The sequence below is a fragment of the Dipodomys ordii genome, unplaced genomic scaffold, assembly GCF_000151885.1.
Source record: "Dipodomys ordii isolate 6190 unplaced genomic scaffold, Dord_2.0 Scaffold56, whole genome shotgun sequence".
Classification (NCBI taxonomy): Eukaryota; Metazoa; Chordata; class Mammalia; order Rodentia; family Heteromyidae; genus Dipodomys; species Dipodomys ordii.
In genome coordinates, this window is record NW_012267272.1 from 9,204,728 (window position 1) to 9,227,645 (window position 22,918).

A 22,918-nucleotide genomic window follows, 5' to 3' on the forward strand; every position below is an offset into this window, starting at 1 on the left:
TGCTGTGGCTCAAGTGGTAGAGTGCTAACCATGAGCTGAAGAGCTGAGGGAGAGCACTCAGGCCCAGAGTTCAAGCCCCATGACTGACAAAAAAAAAAAAAATGCCTAATGTGGCTTAGTGGTAGAGTGCTTGCCCAGAATGCATGAAGCCCTGGGTTGAATTCCTCAGTACCACATAAACAGAAAAAGCCAGAAGTAGTACTGTGGCCTAAGTGGTGGAGTGTTAGCCTTGAGCAAAAGAAGCTCAGAGACAGTGCCCAGGCCCTGAGTTTAAGCCCTAGGACTGGCAAGAAAAAATAAAGAAGAAATGCCTAATCTAGCAGGGGAATCATAGTTTCTGACATCAATAAGCTCTTGATCTAACCTGCCTTCTTTCCCTTAGGCCTACAGATTACAGTCCCGACCCCGTGGCCTGGCACTGGTGCTAAGCAATGTACACTTCACTGGAGAGAAAGATCTGGAATTTCGCTCTGGAGGAGATGTGGACCACAGTACTTTAGTCAACCTCTTCAAGCATTTGGGCTTCAGCGTCCATGTTTTGCATGACCAGACTGCGAAGGTACTTAAGAGTTGGAAAGGCTGATAAGTAAAGGACTGAGCTCTCCTTTGAGGCCAGATTCTTCTGTTCCCATGCTTCCTGGATATGTCTTACAAGTTGGTTGCTCATTATACGCTCTTGCTTGCTCTGTTATATTTCCCTCCTTGCAATATAGTAAAAATGATAGGGCCCCACCAGCTGTTTCAACACTGACATCTCAGACTAGCTGTGCTTTCATAGAGTAATAATAGTCCTGGGTTAGGTTCTTTTACATGTTCAGAAACTTGATTCTCAGTCACTCAGGAAGTGATGAGACACTGAGATTTACCCTAACCAACTCAGAAAAGATATTTATAAACCAGGACTGCTCAGGACATTTACTTCCTAGCTAGTATCGTCACTTAGATGACCAACTAATGTTTAACTGATGACTTGAGCAGATACAATTCTTGAAAAGAAAATTTGCTAAAATTATTCTTGTAAGTACTATTTCATGACCACAAACTGTGTACCTTTCTCATGACTACAAGTCCTATTTTAGAGTAGATCATTTCTGCATTAGATTCTCAAATGATAAGTTACTGAGTATTTCCTTATGGGTTATTTTTTTTATTGCAGCTCTGTTGTACTTCACTCTTATCTTTAGGATTTCTGTTTTGAAGCTGACTGTAGCCTATTTGAAAATTTATTAGTACTATTTTGGGCCCATTATAATGCCTATTTAAACTTGCCTTAGTGTTACCAGTGGTGAAATTAAAATTCTAGGAGGTTTACTTTGACCTGTTGGGGTTGGAAATGGTTGTGGTCCTGGTTTTGTGTTCAGCATTTGTTTTGTGGTCTTCATTTATATCTCAACTGTCTTGCTTCTGTGGAAATAGTTGAACATTTACTGTACAAATGGTATAGCATCAGTGGATGCCTAGTGCTGTCTTTTATATCCTAGGATTTTTTTTTTCCTGTTTGTTGGTAATAGCCCATTCAAGGTAGTAAATCCACACTTGTTCCATTTCTAGCCATTGCTGAAGAATTGAAGTAGGTTACATGCTGCCCAGAGAGGTCTGCTTGGCAAAAGGGAAACGGGTAGCCTGCCCACTTCCACTGCTACGAAACTGTTACCCCAACAAAATGTGGCTATATATTTTTTTCCAGAAGTTTTGGTCTAGCCATTCCTTTCATTGGCAATCTATTAGGGCATGGTTTTCTAAACTGTTACTTAGTCAAGAAGAGATCTTATATACCTGAGACTTAAAGGTACAATACTGAGTCACCAAATCAGCTATATACTTCTGACTTGGTTTAAACATTCAGTTGATTTGGTGAGTCTCTAAAGCAACTTCATAAGTGCTATTTCCTATAGTAAGTCTGAGGCAGATTCAAGGGCCTATTGAATCTCATACTCTGGTATGTCATTCTATAACTGGAACTATAGTAAAGTTAAATTTTAAGTACTTTACAACAGATAACCAGATTAGCTGCCAAATTTTTTTTATATGTAGACATTGAGTTCAAGGGACTTCAGATAGATGAAGGAATAAGCTTTTACATCAACAGAAGAGGAACATTGTCCTATATTCCTAAGGACCAAAAAAAATCAAAGTCTTCTGCAGGAGCTAGAATTCCCTGGGTAGATGTGATGAGAAGGAGTGGAGTAGGAGGAACTTACAGAGGCTCTAAAGCAGAGGATTTGGTGAAGGCATGTAAGCCTAGGGGAATAGAGCATAGGTGAAATGTCACAAGCCAGATAATTGCAGTAGATGCCACAATGTGACGCATTGGGCACCTGTACACTGCTCTTCTCTGGTGACCCTCTCTAGAAGCTATTCAATAATAATTTGGCGAGCAAAACCAAAAAGCAGAACCACAAATTTTAATGTCTTACATAAAAATAGAAAATAGTCTTTAACCCTTGATGGTACTAAAAAGGGAACACTGGTTTGTTGCTGGCCAACAAAACAGGTTTTTTTTCAGTGTTTCTCTTGGACATTAAATTCTGGTGTGTCTACCTCAGGTTATACACTGCATTAGAACATGAATCTCCATTTCTAAAGCAGCACATTTCTTTTTATCAAATGTTAGTTATTTCACTTGTATTTGTGTCATCAACTGCAGTGACAGTGTAAAGGTAAGCTATGGGTCATCTCTAGGAAGTGCAGCCACTCATACAATTTTGCCACTAATTTCTGAGGTTCACAGGTTATTCTCATGTGTCTCACAGCACACATGAGAATAATATAAGAACTGTGTATTTAATTTTATCAGAAATAAATTTGTGGGTCCTCCTCCCTTTATCCCCCTCCTCCCCCTCTCCCCACCCCCTGCCCCACTCTCCTCCCCTTCCCAATTTTTCATGGGATTGAACCTTGGGCCTTGTATGTGCTAAAGTAAGCACTATACCACTTGAACTATACCATTTTTTAAAGCTATATTATGTGTGGGAAGATCCCTCAAATAATAATGATCTGCATTTGTTGAATAGTTTATTCTTACTAAGCTCAATTACAATGTGTATGCATTCTTGTCCTGCACTTTGTTTTCTGTCTCCTGACCTAATAATCTCAGAGTTCAAAAATACAGGTGACCAAATTTGTAATTTCTATTGCATTCTTTAGGCAAAATTAATTTCTTTATCATCTATTCTCATGGCCAACTCCATAAGAACATCCACAACCATATAGTCCCATGAAATATATATATATATATTTTATAAATAAATGATTATGATTGGCTTCTGTTAGCCCAGAAAGTATACATATATTTCCAATATCAATTGCTCCATTTCCATTGCAATTTTCCAAATATTTTATAAGTATTTATTTTTGTCTGTCATGGGGCTTGAACTCTAGGCCCAGGCGCTATCCCTCAGCTTTTCAGCTCAAGGCTAGCGCTCTGCCACTTGAACCAATTTATAAATATTTTAATCATATACCAAATATGTAGGTTAGTGGGTTTTATACTCTTTAAGATACCAGAGTCAGCTGGAGGACTTGTTAAAACAGTTTGCCATCTCCAGTATTTTGCATTTGTCCTCAGTTCCTAGGTAGTGCTGCAGTGGTTGCTTTCTGCTCTGAATGTATCACACAAGTGTGCTTCACAATGTGAAGCACACATGTGCTAGAACTGTGGATGTTTATCCTTCTTATGTGTCCTTCAAGGTCAAAACAAAATGAACTGGTTCCTCTATGTTTAATCTCAGGTGAGAGACTTGGATATCTTGTAATGCTGAGGAGGCATAGGTTTAAAAGTTGTTATACTGTTAGGTATCATAACTTTCTGATAGAACTGAATGCTTAAATTACTGGTGCAAGTATAAGGCGACTTAGAAGCCAAATAAAATTCTTAAGTTGGATGCCAATGTTGAGCAGCAATAGGTTCCTTTTTTTAAAAAAGGCATTGTTCCTCTATTGGACATGCTCATAATAATGATACATTTGTGCAGTAAAAAGTGATACCACTTCGATATTGTCTCATTTACTCTTCTCACAAACTAAGAACAAATTGACTTGTAATCATTTTCTGACAAAGTGAAACTTGGAGTTTTGAAGGACTATATCTGTTCTACCTTATGACCCCAGAGATTAAACCCAGGTGGGTCTGATCCATGGGTGAAATCATTCATATTTACTCACACAAAGCATTTTATACAGAAATGGTCGTTGTCGGATGGATATCTATGATCCCTGAAAGAAAACACCAGACAATGTTGCTGCTCATTACTATGACACTGATGCCCTCTGCTACAGAGTAGTTTATTTTCCTGTAGCTGAATAGATATGGTCATTACTGTATCATTTGTATATGAGGCCATTTGCTCTGTTTGATCAGGAAATGAATCTAAATTGGTTAGCTCACATAGCTTCTTTGCTAGTAACTCACTTCAATTTAACAGTTACTGTCTCAGTGAGTCTGCAAACTTGTGTTCATAATTTTGTGGCAGAAGTCGCGTGCATTTTTTGATGAGTGCATAGGGTTCTTTAAGCTTCTTAGTAGGTCTCTGACTTCGTATCACTGGCCACAGGAATATACAAAATACATTTTATCTTTTAATAGCTTAGGCTTTTAAAAGTGTTTTTTTCATTAAATACTTACACAAGTTTCAGTTCCATAAGTCAAATTATGAGTACAAGACACCTTCATCAAAGTCACCCCCACCTACCATCGTTCTCTCCCGTCTTTCCTCATCCTGTCCCTACTGTCAAGTTACGTAGTTCAGTTCTTACATTATATACATTGAATGGGACTGCATTTACTGTTTTGGCTTACTGGTATTCATTTTGTAGCTTGGAATTTTAAACAGAAAACTGGAGATGGGTGCTTGTCTTGGCTCCGACTATCATGAGCTATCTGAAAGGTGTTTGTCTTGTAGGAAATGCAAGAGAAACTCCAGAGTTTCGCACAGTTACCTGAACACCGGGTCACAGACTCCTGCATCGTGGCACTCCTCTCGCATGGTGTGGAAGGCAGCATCTATGGTGTGGACGGCAAATTGCTCCAGGTGCGTTTCATGTTGCACAGGCTGACTGTAGGCACTGGGCTGCCTCATCTCCCACTGATGTTTTTCTAATGATAGCGGCTGGCTGCCTAACCTCCTTCTCCCTTATCTCTCTGGCAGCTCCAGGAGGTTTTTCGGCTCTTTGACAATGCCAACTGTCCAGGCCTACAGAACAAGCCAAAAATGTTCTTCATCCAGGCCTGCCGTGGAGGTGAGTGCCTGGCAGGCCAGCACCTGGGCGGTGGCTCCTGGGCAGCCTCCCACCAGCTCTCACTTTCCTGTTTGCTCCTCTCAGGTGCTATTGGATCCCTTGGGCACCTCCTTCTGTTCACTGCTGCCACCGCCTCTCTTGCTCTGTAAGTGTCTCCCAATGCATGGGGTGTGCGGGGACTTGGGCAGCCCATGGCTCAGGCTGGTCAATCTCTGTGCACCACCATATCCTGTTTTCAGGATCTCCTGTCAATGTCTACCTTTTCTTCTGAGAAAATGGATTCTTTTTCCCTGCTTTGTAACTGTAACATATTCTTTTTTATTGTAACTCATCCGGATTTTCTGCTTGTCTTTTTCCTCTTTCTTACTTTCTTTCCTTTTTCCTCTCTCTGTCCCTTTCTACTTCCTCCTTGTACTTGTGTGTCCAACCATGCTTCCATTCTTGCCTTCTTCCTTCATCATTCATGGGCCATGCAGGATAGCTGTACAGAATCCATGTCAGCCCTGGACTCTTTCCTGAGCTGCTTCTGTCCCTCTTCTTTCTTGCATGTAGTCTGTTATACCCCTTTAAGAGCCAAGCCTCTGTGACAAGTCTTAGAAGACACACAGGCCTCCTTCTCATCCTGGAGGAAAACAGTAGTAATTAAGAGTTCTAAATTTGGAGTCAAATTCTCACTCTGCTACTTAGTAATTATATGGATTGGAGAAGCTACTTCTCATCCCTCCACCTCAGTTCCTTTCATATAAAATGTGAACATTTCATATCATTATACTTTCATCTTAAAGTTGTGGTGATTAAGAGCTTACTTAGCCTGGTACCTGACTGATGGTAAATCCACAGAGAAAGGTACCTGGGACTGCTCAGTGTGATTAGTGCCCTCAAAGGGTAACTGTACTTTATTCAAACATGCAGGTGCCTTGTTTCCTCTCTTGTATGGTATTTAATATTGTTTTCCTAATCTAATATCACTGTAAAGTTTTTTTTTCTACTAAAGTCCTGCAGTGTAACTAAGACTGCACTACACTTCTGCTACTCCTACAAAAGCAAGAGAGAATATGGTCCCTAAGGTGCCTACAAGTTCTTCAGAAAACAAAAGCAAGTACACATGAGGTCAGTTAAGACTAGTTTTCAAGCAAGGATGAAATTACATGTGGACATGTGAAGGAGTATGCCATCATAATAGGTCATTTTAAGAGAGGTTAGTTGTGGCTAGGATAAGACTTAGTTGCAGTATGTATGACTCACAGAGGTCAGGGTGATGGAAACCGAGAAGAAGAGAGGGCGAGAGATAAAAGGATGCATCCTCTCTATTACATAATATCCCCTGATGCTCAGATCTAATTAAAAAGCTGAGCATCTGTGTAAGTATACAGTGAAATGTAGCTTATCACAGAAAGTTGAGCAGCTAATTACAAATCTTTAGACACAGTTGAGATTTTGGACTTGAGAGATAATAGTACGGAACTGTTGGGTGCTTAAGTAGGAAATAAGGTGATAAATTTTTCCAGAAAAGTCACCACAGTCCAGAGTAGCACTCACAAAAGAGCATGTGAGGTTAGGAAGGAAGTTAATTTTTCATTGGTTAATTGTCTCCCCAGGCCCTGAGCACTACCCGACACATGATGGCACTTATAAATACTGAATGAATGGATGACAGTTTTATCTGTCTAGAAAATTATAACAATAATAATAAAAAGCAGAAAAAGGGATATCGTAAAGAAAGACCCAGTAGCACTTACTGAATAATATGCACCTTCAAGGCAAGAGACAGGCTCCTGTCCCTTGGAGGACACGCTTGCTTGGCCTACTTTAGGAATCATTGCCAGCAAAACAAAACATTACTGGACATTTTCTTCTGAACTCAGATGTGGATGCAGTATTGGATCTAAACAGGGAGAAATGGTTTCTCTTTTGGAATAATTAAATATTTTGCATTGCCTCTCCAACTCCTCTAAAAATTATATCCAGGCATGGTGGCTCATGCCTGTAATCCTAGCTGTTCAGGAAGCCGAGATCTAAAGATCCTGGTTCAGAGCCAGTCCAGGCAGGAAAGTCTATGAGACTCATCTCCACTGAACTACTAAAAATAAATAAATAAATAAAAATCCAGAAGTGGAGCTATGGCTCAAGTGGTGGAATGCTAGCCTTGAGCAAAAGTAGCTCAGGGACAGTGTCCAGGCCCTGAGTTCAAGCCCCAGGATTGGCACCAAAACAAACATAAATCCATTCATTCTACCAATGAGCAAGAAAGCCAAGCAAGATTACAGGGCCCTGTTTCAAGCACCTCCTCCCACCCCAAGAGATAGAGGCAGACGGGAGGAGAGGATACGTACTTAGAGAGAGAAGAGATGGTAATGGTAAGGGATGGCCAGAAATTAGTTGTTTCTATGAAAATTTGAACATACTAGTCTTCCTTCCATATTTGGTAAAATAGTTAGTGTTCGTAAAAGCTTTGCCCTAGTTGACTCTTGTTAAAATGTAAACTTAATAAGGGGAGTGATTTTGTTTTCCCTCACTGTTGTCTCTAGGTCTTACTAGAGAATGCTGCCTGGTACCTGGAAGTTGCTCGGTGAATTTTTATTGAACCAGTGAATCTTTGTCCATTTTACCACAGTTCTTCAAATATCTCTTCTTTGCTAGACCCTGAAAATATCGCATCAAGCAGGAAATACTGAAAAAGTCTTACCCTTAGTGTATTGATCTGTGTGTCTTTCCTGTCTCCCTTTTCTACAGACAGACAGGACCTCTGCCTAACCCCAAGATAAAACAGCAACTTGGAGTTCTTTTTAAACTTGGAGGAGAAAATCAAATTATCCCAATTTTAAGTTCTTCCTTTTTTGAATTTTTCTTCTAAATCTTGAATGTTTGTGATTATTTAACTTATGAAACTGTTGAACACATAGTAAATGCTACAACAATATCAGAAACACCTTGGAAATCACTGATTGTGCTTAATTTTACAGTTTTGGAGTCTCCACTTGTTTTTGCTGACAGGATATTTTGAGATTGTGATTTTTAATGAACAGATTTTTGTTTTGTTGGGTTTGTTTTTGCTTATGTAATAAAACTAAATATCAATGTTTTATTATAAACACTGCAGTAAAAAGCCCTGTGACCTTAAGATAAATTACTAACTGAACAAGTAAATTTTATTCTTAGATAATTTTAATTCCACTTACAAGGATTTCTTAATTTGATACCTTCTGCCTTACTTGGAATGGCAAACGGTCTGGCCTTGTATGTGTGCATGTGCTTGAGTGCAGTCTGCCTAGTCTGCAAAAGGTGCCCTCTGAGGAATGGATGCATGCATGCTGGGAAAGTAATATACATGGATTTTTGTTCGTTGGTTTGTTTTAATCCATCAGCAATAGGTTGGAGTCAACAGCTGGAACGGGTTCTTCCCTGTCACGGTTATAAAGGAACTTGGGCTTGCCTGTGACAGGCCCATGATCCATGGGGGGAAATAACACCTTTGTTCATTTTGTCTGCCTTTCTGCAGATGAGACTGACCGAGGGGTTGACCAGCAAGATGGGAAGAACCATGCAGGATCCCCTGGGTGTGAGGAGAGCGATGCAGGCAAAGAGGAGTTGCTGAAGATGAGACTGCCCACACGCTCAGACATGATATGTGGCTATGCCTGCCTCAAAGGTAGCCTGAGTCCGGAAATCCTACTCTTCTAGACTCGAGTTTTTCATGGTAGGCTGATTGGGAAGGGCACAAAGTGTAGTACAAGTCCAGCTGTGACTCTCACGTATCTGGTTGCAGGGACTGCTGCCATGCGCAACACCAAACGGGGTTCCTGGTACATTGAGGCGCTCACTCAGGTGTTCTCTGAGCGGGCTTGTGACATGCATGTGGCTGACATGCTGGTTAAGGTAGGTCAGCCATGAGCCTTTGCAACTTCCCCCACCCCCCTTCCCTTGCATTGGTTTCCTGGTCCTTTTACCATCCCCAGTCTCAGACTTTGGATCGTTGGTTCTGCCTTCCCAGGTGAATGCGCTTATAAAGGAGCGTGAAGGCTACGCCCCTGGCACAGAGTTCCACCGATGCAAAGAGATGTCTGAGTATTGTAGCACTCTGTGCCGTCACCTCTACCTGTTCCCAGGACACCCTCCCACGTGATGCCACCTTCCTGTTCCTGCTGGTGGGAGCCATTGGACCACCAAAGGCACAAGAGAGCCTTTTCTTCAGGACGAATGGTTTCCATTCTGCCCCCTCAGGGATGCGGCTTGTTTCCTGTGTCCATCATCTCCACCTTGGTATCTGGACTCGAGACCAGCCTCTCCTGGGTGGCACTGACTCCTTGTAGAGCCGGCAACTCTGGCCACACTTGTTGCTGGGAATGTTTTTGTCTGTGGCCTGGCAGGTGATATGAACACAATGTGGTCATGGAAGAGAGCATGTGGATCACTGGTGTTTGTGGTATTCTGTCCTCATGGCTTTTAGGTAGCACTTTGTTACTGCTTTCAGTTCAGACACCTCAGCAATCATCTACTGTTTTCATGGTCCAGCCCCTTTTGTACCATGGTGAGAGTGGAAGGTGTCCTTGTTTAGACATTTTCATTTGGCTTGAAGAGGCAATTGTGACAGCCTCGCCCTGCTTCTAGGGGTGCGGGCTGGTGGTCCCTGTGCCTCCCCATCAGGACTGCAGGCCCAGGAGAAAGACAAGCATCTCAAACACCCTCCCCCCCACCTGTGCTCCTTTGAGTTCCAAGCACCCAGACTTTCAACAGAGCCTCTGGTCTGCATGCCTTGCATTTGGAAATAGAATGATCTTTCTTAGTTGATCTTTCCCTGAGCTGTTATGCTTTCAGGAGTGTCGGCAGAAGTCCAGGAAGAGTGGTGTACCTCCTTTCACTGTCACCTGTGAAGTGTCTGCTTTTTCCTTCCTGTGAGGTGTCACTTCCATGCAATCAGCTGTGCCTCATATCTGAATTTTTCTGTATAAGCTTTCTAGTTGTTAGCTCCCTGTTTCATCTCATCCTGTTCACTGCTGCCACCAACTCTGTCTGACATACTCCTGCACTTGATCTTTTAGCTGCTCACGGGTGTAACAGTACCTTGTTCTTGCCCCCTGCTTCTGTCAGACTCTCCTGTGATTTTGTGTGGCCTCAGCTCTCTCTATTTCTGTTTAATGCATATATTACCATACAGATGTTACTCTTTCAACCGAAAAACTTCCTTCTCTCTGCCTTTGAAAACTTCCTGTTCTTAAGACCTTCTTTTGTATTTATTTCCATTCTTGTCTTCCTGTAATCTATTCTCCACACAACAGAGTAGTTTTTGTTTTTTAAGTATAAATTAGATCCTTTACTGCTTGGAACCCTTTGACCTCCTGTACATCTCATAAGACCTACCCATACCCCCTGCTCTGCTTTATTTGATCTGGTTCTTAACTTCCCCTTGAACCTCGTTTAGTGGTAATTTCTCACTATGCTCCAGCCCCAGTGACCTCCTTGATTGCTCAGATGTTCTGTGTTCTCCATCCCACCACTTTTGTTTTTCCTTTTGCTGGTACTGGGGCTTGAATTCAGGGTCTCACACTTGCTTGGCTTGCTTGCTTGCAGCTAGTACTGTACTACTTCATGCTGGTTAGATAAGAGTGTTGGGGGCCTTTCTACATGAGCTAGCTTTGAACTGTGATCCTTTGCATCTCAGCCTCTTGAGTAGCTAGTGTTACAGTAGTGAGTCACCAGTACCTAGCTTCCATCCCATGCTCTTGAATAAGAGTGGCATCTTATTCTTCAAGTATGATGGGGCCTTCCCAGGCCATTCTGTCTGCAAACAGTCTTCTGTATTTCGTAATTACTGCATCTTATTAATCCTTCATTGGACTTAACTGCAATCTGTAATGATATGTTTTCTTGTTTTACTTACTCATTTTTACCTCTCCTTCTTGGCTGTAAACTCAAAGAGGGTACAAACCCTGCATTTCTTACTCATCAGTATATACCCAGAGTCTAGCACTTATTAGGTCTTCAATAAATGTTTGTTGAATGATAGAAGGAGGCAAGTATCCAACCCCTCCTAGAATCCTACTTTTTGGCAGAATTTCTCGTTTGACATTATGCACAGTTTAGTATTTTCAGTCTGTTTTTCTGGGTTATTTTTATCTACTGGTATTTTTAGATCCTTGAAGACAAATGATCTGTGAGACGACTTCCTTCACATCTCCCATGGTGCCTAGCAAACTGCTAGGCCCAAAGTAGTAGTCAAGGTGCTCAATTAATGTTTGTTCCACGCCGAGTGGTTTGGAGACTTGCTGCCACATCCTGCCTTTGGGTCAGTCAGTCAGTACAGGATGGACATATTTGAGTGGTAGAACTTTTCCACTTCCCACTGCCAAGATTTTGTATTGCCATCAGGTGCCAAATAAATGTTGATGTTTGTTACATGTGTGTGATGTCAATTTCTATAGATACTCATCTTCTGGAGCCTATATCTTTCAGTTTCTTTAGCTGTCTCCCCCCACCCCCAATACTGGGCCATTTCTCCTCACCTCACAAAACACACCTAGAGCTGAAAACCTTATTTTTTTTAATTACTCTTTTTGTACATGTTAGTTGGCATAGCCCAGGAATTTCTCATGGTTATGTAAGATGGAAGAGTTAAGCAAACAGTGATAGTTCTGGTTTATCTGATTACAGGATGGGGACTCGAGTAGTAGGGTTCGAATAGGAAGCTGATGTTGAAAGGATAATAGGATTTTATTTAGCAACTTGGTCCAAGATTTAAGATATCTCTAGAGTGGACAGATAACTAAAAAATTCTAGGACAGTAGAAAAGCCAGGTATGGACTGTTGAGGAGTACTTGGTGCATTCCTAGAGAGGTGAGTGCCTGACACTTGGGCTAGAGATGGTCTAGCAAGTAGTAGAACATTCTGTAGCAACATTGGATAGGAAACAGCTGTGAAAGTTGCTGAGGTATACAAAAGAGCAAAAGATACTGAAGCCTTGAAGCACATTACCAGGTAATAGTTTGACGTGAAAGAACATTAGGAGCAAAAAGTATGAAAAGCGGTTGTATACTGCAGAGTAAAACATCATCTCAGAGTGAGACACAAAAATCCAGGAAAGGTTAAGAAGTTAGAATAGTGAAAATGAGTACCCATTTTTAGGGATAGGAAAGCTTATGCAAGGTCGAGGAGCTGGGAATTACAAAGCCATGTCTGAGCTAGAGTCCACGTCCTTCCCACCCGCCCTTGAGTAGGGTGTCAGGTTGAATTTCACAGCTCTGTTCCCTTCCCCCACTTACCTCTGCCAGGGGATTCTCTTCTAAAATTATCCCCCTCCCTGAGCTGGGGGCTGCCCTCTGCTGCCCTTCTCTATCCTGTTTTCTCAGATGGAGAAAGGAAAGCAGGAAGAAATGAAACAAGCAAGTATTCCCATCAAAATGTGGTTTTAAGAAGAAAAGGAGAGGTAGCTAAGGAGGAAGAAGACAATAGTAGTAGCTGCACTTGTTTGGTCTGTGGTAGGCACTAAATGTGGAGCCTTGCATCTTACCAAATGGACCCATGTGGGAACCATTTTCCCATGTATTTCAGAAGATTAAGAGTCTCAGAGACACTGAACTACCTAAAGAGAAAGAAATGTAGTCAGAAGGGCATGAACTCTGGAGGTTTTATATATAGATCTCATTTTAAATGCTTGCTCTGCCTTTAATAATGTTGGAGACCTTGGCAGAGATACCCAATAACCTCAGTTACCCTTACTTAAAAATCAAGAAATGAGCCGGGTGCTGGTAGCTCATGCCTGTAATCCTAGCTACTCAGGATGCTGAGATCTGAGAATCATGGTTCAAAGCCAGCCTGGGCAGGAAAGACCGTGAGACTCCTATCTCCAATAAACCACCAGAAAACCGAAGTGGCGCTGTAGGTCAAGTGGTAGAGCACTCGCCTTGAGCTGAAGAGCTGAGGGACAGTGCCCAAGCCCAGAGTTCAAGCCCCACAACTGACCAAAAAAAAAAAAAAATCAAGAAATGAAGCTGAGCACTGGTGGCTCACGCCTGTAATCCTAGCTACTCAGGAGGCTGAGATCTGAGGATTGTGGCTCAAAGCCACAGGCAGGAAAGACCATGAGACTCTTGTCTCCAATAAACCACCAGAAAACTGGATGTGGTGCTGTAGCTCAAGTGGTAGAGCACTCGCCTTGAGCTGAAGAGCTGAGGGACAGCGCCCAAGCCCAGAGTTCAAGCCCCATGACCGACCAAAAAAAAAAAAAAAATCAAGAAATGCTGGGTGCTGGTGGCTCATGCCTGAAATCCTAACTACTCAGGAAACAGATTTGAGGATCCTGGTCAAAGCCAGCCTAGGCAAGAACAGGAAACTTCTCTCTGATTAACAACCAAAAAAGGCCTGAGGAGGAGCTGTGGCCCAAGTGGTAGAATGCTAGCCTTGAGGGAAAAAAAGCCTAGAGACAGCTCCCAGGCCTTGCATTCAAACTCCAGGACCAGTGTGCACACACACGCACAAACACAAATTCTACTTTGAACAATACCTATGAGAATTGAATGTGATGATGTAGGGGAAAGGGTGTTGTGTTTGTAAAACCTGGAGAGAGTGGAAGAGATGTGCTACAGAAAAGGTGTAATCTGTTATATATGGGAAGGAATGAAGGAGAGCAAGGCTGGTAAGAAATAGAGACGTGAACACCAGTGAGGCCTATTGTAAACAGAAGGTGTCCAGAGAAGCGGTAGTTGCTTTGCTGAAATGTCAGCAGTGAGCATGGATTCCATGCCTGAATGTACAGAAGGAAATACATGACTGAAAACAAAGTATGACGGTTGTGTTTAATCTTCTGTATGTTGGAAAGGCTGTATGTTGGAAACGCAAGAATGTAACAGAGAAATCTATGCAGAAAGATTGTTCAGGGATACTGAAAGACTATCTCCTAACAATTACCAATATCCCCAAGACAGATTTTCCCCTTCTTGGATCCTTGTATCTTGCCTACTTTGTACAACTTTCCTTCAGATCACAATTCCATAGCCTGTAGATTTTAACATTTTAGTATCATAGACCCTAGGAGAACCTACTTAAAACTTCAGAAGAAAATATGTATCAGTCATGCCTATTTACAAATTTGCTTTCAAGTTTAAAAGCTTCATGGAACTACATAGAAGCCTATCTTTGGCTTTCCAAATCAGAACCTAAGCACTAGGTCCAATGGGCTGTTGGAATGAAGGCTGGGCCTGATTTATATCTAGGTTTCTTGCAGGAGAGCATGCATGAGGTTTAAACTATTCCTAATTTTGAACACGAGCTAACTTACTCTCTGGCAGAGTAGATATCAGCACTAGCAGCCTGTGGTTGTCTTTAATCCTCCTAATTTAAGAAGGGGTTCTAGAATTGTAGCTGATGGTTTGGAAACGACATGTTTCCACTAGGTCTGGCCAATGTGAATAGCTTCACAGTCCTGCTAGTGTCTGCCTTCGAATATTAGTCCATGACTGAGCTGCTGTTTTTGTGACCTGCTAATAGGAACAGTAAGGAAACCATAATTGCTTGTTTTTAAAAGTTCCGTATAGAAGGGAAAAGCAAAGGAAAGGGTGCCACTGTTCCAAAAACAGAAATATTCATTACCTGATTTGTGAAATGATAACCCCCTGTGTACAGCACCTTAACAACAATAAAATTATATATATAATATATAAATATTAATAATATAAATAATAATATAATATATAATGATATATATAATAATATATATTAACTACTTTATAGAAACACTACCTTCAGAGAGCCTGATTTCACAAACAGGTGAAAAATCTGTTTTTGAAGCCCTTCAAGAATATAGTCTCACTTTGGTAATCTTTATTAAAAAAGGGTTCCTCTACTCAGGATTCTGAGGTCTGAGGATTAAGGTTTGAAGCCAGCCTGGGAAGACAAAGGTATGTCTCAAGTGATAGAGGAACAGCCTGAGCTAAGCCAAACAAGAGCTTTAGACTGTGTGTTCAAGTCTCAATAGTCACACACACACACACACACACACACACACACACACAGAGAAGAAAGTGCAAGTTATCACACAGACCCTTTAATCCCTCAGCCATCCAACTTTTGTTATCTGTGGGTGGATACATAGGACTAATGCTAGAAAAGATGTTGGTTTTTTGTTTGTTTTACTTTATTGGTATGTAACTGACAAATAGGAATTGTGTTTATTTAAGATGCAATGACATATGCGTACATTGTGAAATCACTACAATCAAGGTAGTTAACCACCTCATAGTTACTTTTTTATTGCTGTTGTTGTTTTGCCGGTTGTAGAGCCTGAACTCTGGGCCTGGGCACTGTACCTCAGCTCTTTCAGCTCAAGGCTAGCACTCTACCACTTGAGCCATAGCACCACTTCTAGCTTTTTCTGTTTTATGTGGTGCTGAGGAATCGAACCCAGGGCCTCATGCATGCAAGGCAAGTACTCTATCACTGAGCCACCTTCCCAGCCCTCATAGTTACTTTTGTGTATATGTGGTGAGAACTCTTAAGATCAAATATTGTATATCTGAATTTTGCTACCCTCAGCAAATTTCAGGTATTAAATACAGTTTTAAGAACTAGTCACCATTCTGTACTTCAGCTCTCCAGAACTTAACTCATCTTGAATGACAGAAACTTGAACCCTTTGTCCAGTATCTGTGTCTATCCAGTATCCACTCTCCTGGCCCAGCCCATAGCAACCACCCTTCTCTGCTGCTATGATTTTCCCTTTTGTAGATTCCACATGGAAGTGAGATTATGCAGTAGTTGAATGTATCTGTCAGATTTTACATAGCCTGTGTCTTCTGTGTTCATCCACGTCACACCTGACAGATTCATTTTTATCTGAATAGTATTTGTGGCTGACTAGTAGTCCATTGTCTTATACACAATCTACTCATCTGTTGATAGATGCTAAGATTGTTTCATATTTTGGATAATGCTGGAAGGAACAAAGAAGTATATTTACCTCTTAACGACTAAGATCTACTTTTCTCTGGATATATGACTACAAATAGTACTGTTGAATCATATGGTAGTTATAGTTCTGATTTGGCTGGGATCGTCCATCCTGTCATCCATCAGGACTGTGCCAATTTCTGTTCCCACCCACAGTAGTTTTCTACATTCTCTACAGTGTTTTGTCTTGGTCAAAAATGAGTAGCCATTCTAACAGGTGTGAGATGATGCCTCACTGTGGTTTTGATTTCATTTCCCTGGATGCTGGTGATATTGAGCACTTAGGAAAGGTACTATCAATGAGTCTATCCCCATTTACTATGGGCACTTCTATTTAGCTTACATCAAAACTGAAGCACATGTTTAGTGTCCCTACCCTGCAGTTCCTGAATCCACTCGGTGATGGATCCTAAAACCTCACTTTTCCTCAGTCTAGCTTTACTTCTATAGTGATTTTAAAGGGAAAGAATGTCTTAGGAAAATTCATGGGGAAAAATAAAATTAAAAAATGCAATGCCTGATAGACTAGTTTGGCCTTGGACAAAAAATAATTTATTGACCAGAAAAGGGAAGAATAGATAACTTCATCATATTTTGATATCAGACTCAATGTGAGAAACATTCCTTCCCTTCCCACCACCAACTTCCCTATGCCTCTGGTTCACTTCCCTTCTCCCCTGTTATCTAACCTATCCTAATAAAGATGTCTTGGGCACCACAATTTAAATGGACCTTCAGTCCCTCCTGTAGGTCAGAACTGGTAGTATCACTGACACACGTGATTCTGGGAAATGGGAGCCATCCTGGAACCCAAGATTATTACCCTTGCTTCCCACGAGCATTCTACGCCCGGAAGGTGATAAGGCTGGGACCCCAGGGTTATTATTAGCAGCCTCCAGTAGACACAGGGCAGAGCTGGAGGAGAGAATGAGGTGTAATGGATGGGAGGAGATGACCAGATGTTCAGGGGCGAGACGAGGACCAACCCCGCAAAGATACCAAACTGAGCACAAGCCAACAGGGAGAGATGGCTGAGCGACGCCAGCTGATCTCCCAGGTGAGTACACTTGTCCAGTTCCCCAGATCTTTGAAAGACTTCATCTAGCACCACTGCACCCTTCGCCTTCTACATACTCTGGCTGAGGTCGCAGCCTTGGAGGGGCTCCACACGCAGCCTGGAGAGCATACTAAGCAGTTTCCCATCCTAATCTGGGAGATATTTATAGAGGGACCAGTTTCCTGGAGCTGGAAGCCTCCTAGTGACTAGGGAGGGGACAATGCTGCTGGCTCACAGAGGGAATTCCCTGTGGGGTTGTCCCACAGGTTCTCCCAACCCCCACCCCACCCCCCCACTGCACTCACACCTGCTTCGACCCCAAGCAGATCAGATGTGGCAGTGGGGGGGTCATGTGATGGAGAGGCAGCTATAAATAGCTGGAGGTGGGCATGCTGCCCCAGACGCCTTGGGGACAGGCGAGAGCAGAGGTTTAAGGAGCTGCACTGGGGCTAGAACGGGGGCAGGCAGGCCAAGGCCTGGCCCGGGCTGTGGGGGCGCCACATGGAGCGATCCCTGTCCCAGCGGCATGGGGGGGAACAAAGCTGGTGGGGTAGTGCTCCCCAGTACCAGTATGTGCCCTTTGAGCACTGCACCAGCTACGGTCTGCCTTCAGAGAATGGAGGCCTTCAGCACCGGCTCCGGAAGGATGTGGGCCCCCGGCACAATGCCCATCCTACACAGGTAAAGTTTGGGGGTGGGGTGGGGAGGGGTAGGTACTGAGACTGGGGCCAGGGCTTGGTGTAAGTTAAGAATCTGTGAGAAGAGGGAACATTGTCCATTTACTTAAAGTACATGGTAATGTGTTCACAATGTGAAAATCCTTCAAAGGTCTGGGATCACTTAATACATTTACAAGTACATGCACTAATAATATGTAGTATGTACTAGTGGAATAAGTGAATCCTGTGAGGACCAGAAGGACCACACATGCACATAGAACCTGGGCTTATATAACCTACCCAGAGTGATTCTGTAGGACAAGGCTACAGGTGTCTCCCATGCCTTCACCCACATGCAAACATCATGGGAATTTCTGCCAAGTGATGCCTCCCTTCCCCCCCATACACACACACACACACACACACACACACACACACCCTTCTATAGGAGGGTAAGTAGAGAAAACAGACTGAGTAACATGAGTGGTTAAAGATTTACTGGGTGTCAAGTAGAGAAATGTAACCAGACTTTTAGGGGCCTGATATGTAGCTCAGTGGGAGAGCACTTGGGTGGAATGCATGAAGTGTGAGACCTTCAGTCAGTCCCCTGCTCATGAAGTTTAAAGAACAAAATGTGTTCTGTGAGATGCAGAGCACTCTGAAAGATGCTGAGATGGGGAGAGGGGTAGGTGTCCTCCAGGGTTGGGGAATCTAGGAGAGGGGGGAATGGGAATGGACACAAGGAAAACAGAGGTGAGATTGTTTTGGGAAATATTAGTAGATATGCTTCTAACTGCAAAGAATACAGAGTGAGACACAGGATGGAGTGGCTGGCAGGCAGAAGATGAGAGTTTAGAAGTCCTTCAGATGTCCAAATGTGCACCAGAAGGGTGGGCTGTGCAAATGAACTCAGCCAAAGGCTCCCTTTCCTGTCCCTGGTAATTATAGAGCCAGCATGAGAAGGGGAAGGGGTTTGTTAAGCAGAATATAAGCATCGGTGCAGGCTACTTCTCACTGCGGGATTGGGGTAGAGTATCATTTCAGGAGGAGGAGGAGAAGGAGGGGATGACCACTTAAGCAAAGCAGTTAGAGCCCGATCTGGTGACAGTGAGGGCACTTGGTGAAGCAGCCTGGTGCTTCACCAAGGAAAGAAAGGGCAAGTTAGTTTGCGGAGTAGAATTCGCCTACTCTCCACAGGACTTTGTTACGGTTTTTTGGGGGGTAATTTTTATGATGGAAAACTCCAGTTACACAAAAATAGAAGGATGTAATGGAACCCTAAACACACAACAGTCATCAGTATCTTTTCAAGGTTGTTGAAGCTACCTATTTCGTTTCCATCCTCTCCCCTCCACACAGGCTGGCCCCATGCTTCCCAGGCATTGCATCCTTCATACACTTTGGAGACATCAAGGGGTTTTGATTTCTCCTTCCCTTTCTGTTGTATAAGCCTGCCATGCTGTGGTGATTAGTGCTAGACAAGCAGGATGCATCTGGCTTTAGTACTGTTTCCTACCCCCACCCCACCCCCAACCAGGTTTTTGATGGGAAGCCCGCCCTTTCCTAATCTCTACCAGCCTGAAAACCTCCAGATACCAAGACAGCCCCAGTTACCTGGCCTTCGCTTGTAGTATTTTCCCTCTCTGGATCCCAGGCAGGTTTTGGAGGGAAACGTTACGTCCTCCGTCACTAACCTCATCCCAGGAAAGGAAACAGGCATGAGCGGACAGTTACTTGTGTGTCTTTAGGACCAAGGCGGTAAAACTCTTCTGCTCATATTGTGAAATCAGATCTACCCAGACTCAGAATCCACAACATTACCTGGCCTGACCCTGGCCCCAGAGGACAACTTAGTGTAGCAGAAAGGGACAGACAGACACAGAGTAGCCAGCACTCTTGCACACTGCACAGACACACTTGCTACCCACCTTCCTCACTCTCCTCATCTTGATTCAGGAAGAAGTAGATTGACTTGCCTGGTCGGGCCTGGCTCCTGTTTGTGCCTCCAAGCCCTGAAAGATAAGATGGTTGAAGACCCAGGGGCCTCCAAGTAGATAAACCCAAGAGTTATCTATCTGGATAGAATATAAAAGCTGTATATGTTAAAAAATAAAAGCCATCTGCTGGTTAGGCCACTCTGTCCTTCCCCTGCCTGTGTTAGGATCCCAAGTACAGAAGCAGAGCAGCAGGCAAGATCTGTGGGAAGTGTAGAGACAGACATACAGCAGTGAGGGATGTATAAAACGTTCACCTGGTATAAATGCCCATTGAGCACCGTTCTCAGGGTGTCATCTGAATAGAAACTCACCTCCTTAAAGGAAGACTATTATGGGCTTGAGTCAAAATGGGAATGGATAGATGCAGGGAGGGGGAGTGAAAAAGATATGTAACTAGAAAGTGGAGCGATGAATGCAAGAATGACCACAGAGGACCTTGAAAACAGCCATCAATGCTCAGGATCCAGAGCAGCTGCTTTTCCTCTTCTCTGAATCTATGTGACGTTCTCTATCCTTTGAGTCTATGTGATGCCTGTCTATTCTTTTTGACTCCCATAAGACAGTGCCCATTCTTCATCCATTCAGATTTATGGCCATCACAGAGAGCAATACTCAAACAAGGAGCAGAATGTGGGGATGCCCACGAAGATGGGCTCCAGTTCTACCGTGGACAGCAAGGATGAGGACCACTATTCTAAATGTCAAGGTGATGGGGACTGAGGAATAAAGGAACCTGGAATAGGAGGTACAGGGATTAAGAGAATAACTTGGAGCCCCTGTTAAACATGCACCTCCTCTCTCTCTGTCTCTGTCTGTCTCTCTCTCTGTCTCTCTCTGTCTCTGTCTCTGTCTGTCTGTCTGTCTCTCTCTCTCTCCACACACACACACACACACACACACACACATGCACAAGTCCTCTAGGTATGCAGGCAAAGGTACCCCTCCACCTCCTTATACTTCGTTCCCTCTGTCCTTCCCAATACCAAGAAACAAAATTTTTCAGAAATGACTTCATAGGGAAATGAGGTGTGGGGCCTTCTTTTGAAAAGACCTAGGCAGCAAGTGACAGTTACAAAGAGAAGTCCAGGCCCAGTTCCTCCCTTCCACTCCTCAGCTACGTTCCCAGAGCAGTGACTGGTGAACTGCTTCTCTCTTTGTTCACCCTTCCCTCTTCCTAGGTTGTATCCACCGCCTGGGACAAGTGGTGAGAAGGAAGTTGGGGGAAGACTGGATCTTTCTGGTGCTCCTGGGCCTCCTGATGGCTCTGGTCAGCTGGTGCATGGACTATGTCAGTGCCAAGAGTCTTCAGGGTAGGTCCTCCCTGGACCCTTGCCCTCAGCCTTCTCCACACAGAGACTCTTCCTGAGTTTCCACTTGTGTCCAGCAGGATGTGTTTGGGCAGGGGATGAGGCGAGGAGAGGTCAGGGTCAGGGGTCAGGGGTTAGGTCTGCCACAAGACAAGACCAAACTCATTGATAATTGAGCGCCAGATGCAACACCTTTTCCGCCAGCTTCCACCCAGGCTATGGGGCTCCTCCATTGGAGTTGCTTGTTCCAGTTTCCCAGGGATTCTTCCCAGCTTCAGAACTGAAGGCCTTCCTGGTGGGTGGTCCCACCATGGCCTCTGCTTCGCACTCATTGTGACCTGCAGGCAGCTACTGGCTGCCTTTGTCAGGGGATGGAACGGGCACTTTGCAGGCACACTGTGGCTCAGGCTTCTCCCATATACTAGGGGGTCGGAACTCTAGGAAGGTGGGTAGGCCGGACGTCCAGGGCATGAGGAGGTGGCCAGTACGCTGTCCGACTCTGGGTGTGGGAGTGGAGGTAAGATCGCCATTGCCGTCACCCCCTCCTCCACTCCTCCACTGATCCAGGTGCATGTCCCTGCAGCCTACAAGTGGACCTATGCCCAGATGCAGCCCAGCATCCCCCTGCAGTACCTGGCTTGGGTCACCTTCCCGCTGGTCCTCATCCTCTTCAGTGCCCTCTTCTGCCACCTCATCTCTCCACAGGCTGTTGGTGAGAACTTAACTAGGAGACTCCATACCATCTGACTTCCTCCTGTCCTCCAGCCCTACCTCCAGTCCTGGATGGCGTCACCACGGCCCTCCCTACCATGGTCTCTTAGACCCTTCCCAAGCCCATTTGCATGTTCATCTCCCATGTAACCTTTAGCTTGAACCTGTATGTAATCCTTCTGAAACCATGTTTAGGCTCTGGAATCCCTGAAATGAAGACAATTCTTCGAGGGGTTATTCTGAAAGAATATCTTACACTCAAGGCCTTCGTGGCCAAGGTGGTAGCCCTGACTGCAGGGCTGGGCAGCGGCATCCCTGTGGGGAAAGAGGTGGGTGTGGGTATGGATTTGCTGAAGTGTGAGCTGAGAGAGGGAGGGAGGGAGGGAGAAGGAAATGAGCTCAATCTAGAGGGCGCTCTGGGAGCAGAAGTAGACGGAGAGTGACCTGAGGAGCAGTAGGGAGGAGAAACCTTGAAAGACTCCTCCTCCTGGGGTGGAATGACAAATATCAGAGCTGGAGAACCTTAGGATAATCAGCCTTTGGGGCTGGCAAGCTCTGTGCTGTTGTCTTATTCACTGTGGGATGCTAGTGACCAGTATCTCTGATCATCAGCCCTGAATTCCAGTAGCAGCCCCATCTCTGACAGCCAGAATGCCTCCAGACATTGCCAGATGTTCCTTGAGGGGAGGGGTGGGGGAGAGGGGAGGAGGGACAGGGGACCTCTGCCTTAGAAGTCCATTCTCCTGTTCTCATGGGAGAAAACACTTAGAAGCCACGTTTCATTCAGGGTAACACTTCAGATCTCCTGCAACCCTACGCTTCCGTGCACTCCTGCCCACTGCTGTCAGTACTCCAGACAGCAGCCAGAGGCATCTTTTAAAAATGCAATAGGTCCTGTCTGACCTCTGGTAGAAAACATTGTACTTTTGCATTCTACTTATTCTGACCCCTCTTATCTGTCCCGTCTCCCATCCCTCAACCATCCCAAACTTGTCCTTAGTCAGACTTCTG

At 43.9% G+C, this 22,918-nt stretch overlaps 2 protein-coding genes across 2 annotated transcripts in view; both read left to right on the forward strand.

The window, feature by feature from the left end:
* The window catches only part of Casp2 (caspase 2, apoptosis-related cysteine peptidase), a 16,501-nt gene extending 4,872 nt beyond the window's left edge, over window positions 1–11,629 (forward strand). The window contains exons 2-7 of the mRNA XM_013021581.1: window positions 383–559; window positions 4,902–5,030; window positions 5,148–5,238; window positions 8,738–8,887; window positions 9,005–9,114; window positions 9,230–11,629. Of these exons, the coding sequence (XP_012877035.1) occupies window positions 383–559; window positions 4,902–5,030; window positions 5,148–5,238; window positions 8,738–8,887; window positions 9,005–9,114; window positions 9,230–9,361 (789 nt within the window). The 3' untranslated portion in view covers window positions 9,362–11,629. The remainder of the gene's footprint in view (window positions 1–382; window positions 560–4,901; window positions 5,031–5,147; window positions 5,239–8,737; window positions 8,888–9,004; window positions 9,115–9,229) is intronic.
* Window positions 11,630–17,649: 6,020 nt separating this feature from the next.
* Window positions 17,650–22,918, forward strand: part of Clcn1 (chloride channel, voltage-sensitive 1) — a 29,154-nt gene continuing 23,885 nt past the window's right edge. Inside the window, exons 1-5 of the mRNA XM_013021637.1 lie at window positions 17,650–17,914; window positions 20,475–20,595; window positions 21,068–21,199; window positions 21,780–21,908; window positions 22,103–22,236. Coding sequence (XP_012877091.1) covers window positions 17,735–17,914; window positions 20,475–20,595; window positions 21,068–21,199; window positions 21,780–21,908; window positions 22,103–22,236 — 696 coding nt within the window. The 5' untranslated portion in view covers window positions 17,650–17,734. The remainder of the gene's footprint in view (window positions 17,915–20,474; window positions 20,596–21,067; window positions 21,200–21,779; window positions 21,909–22,102; window positions 22,237–22,918) is intronic.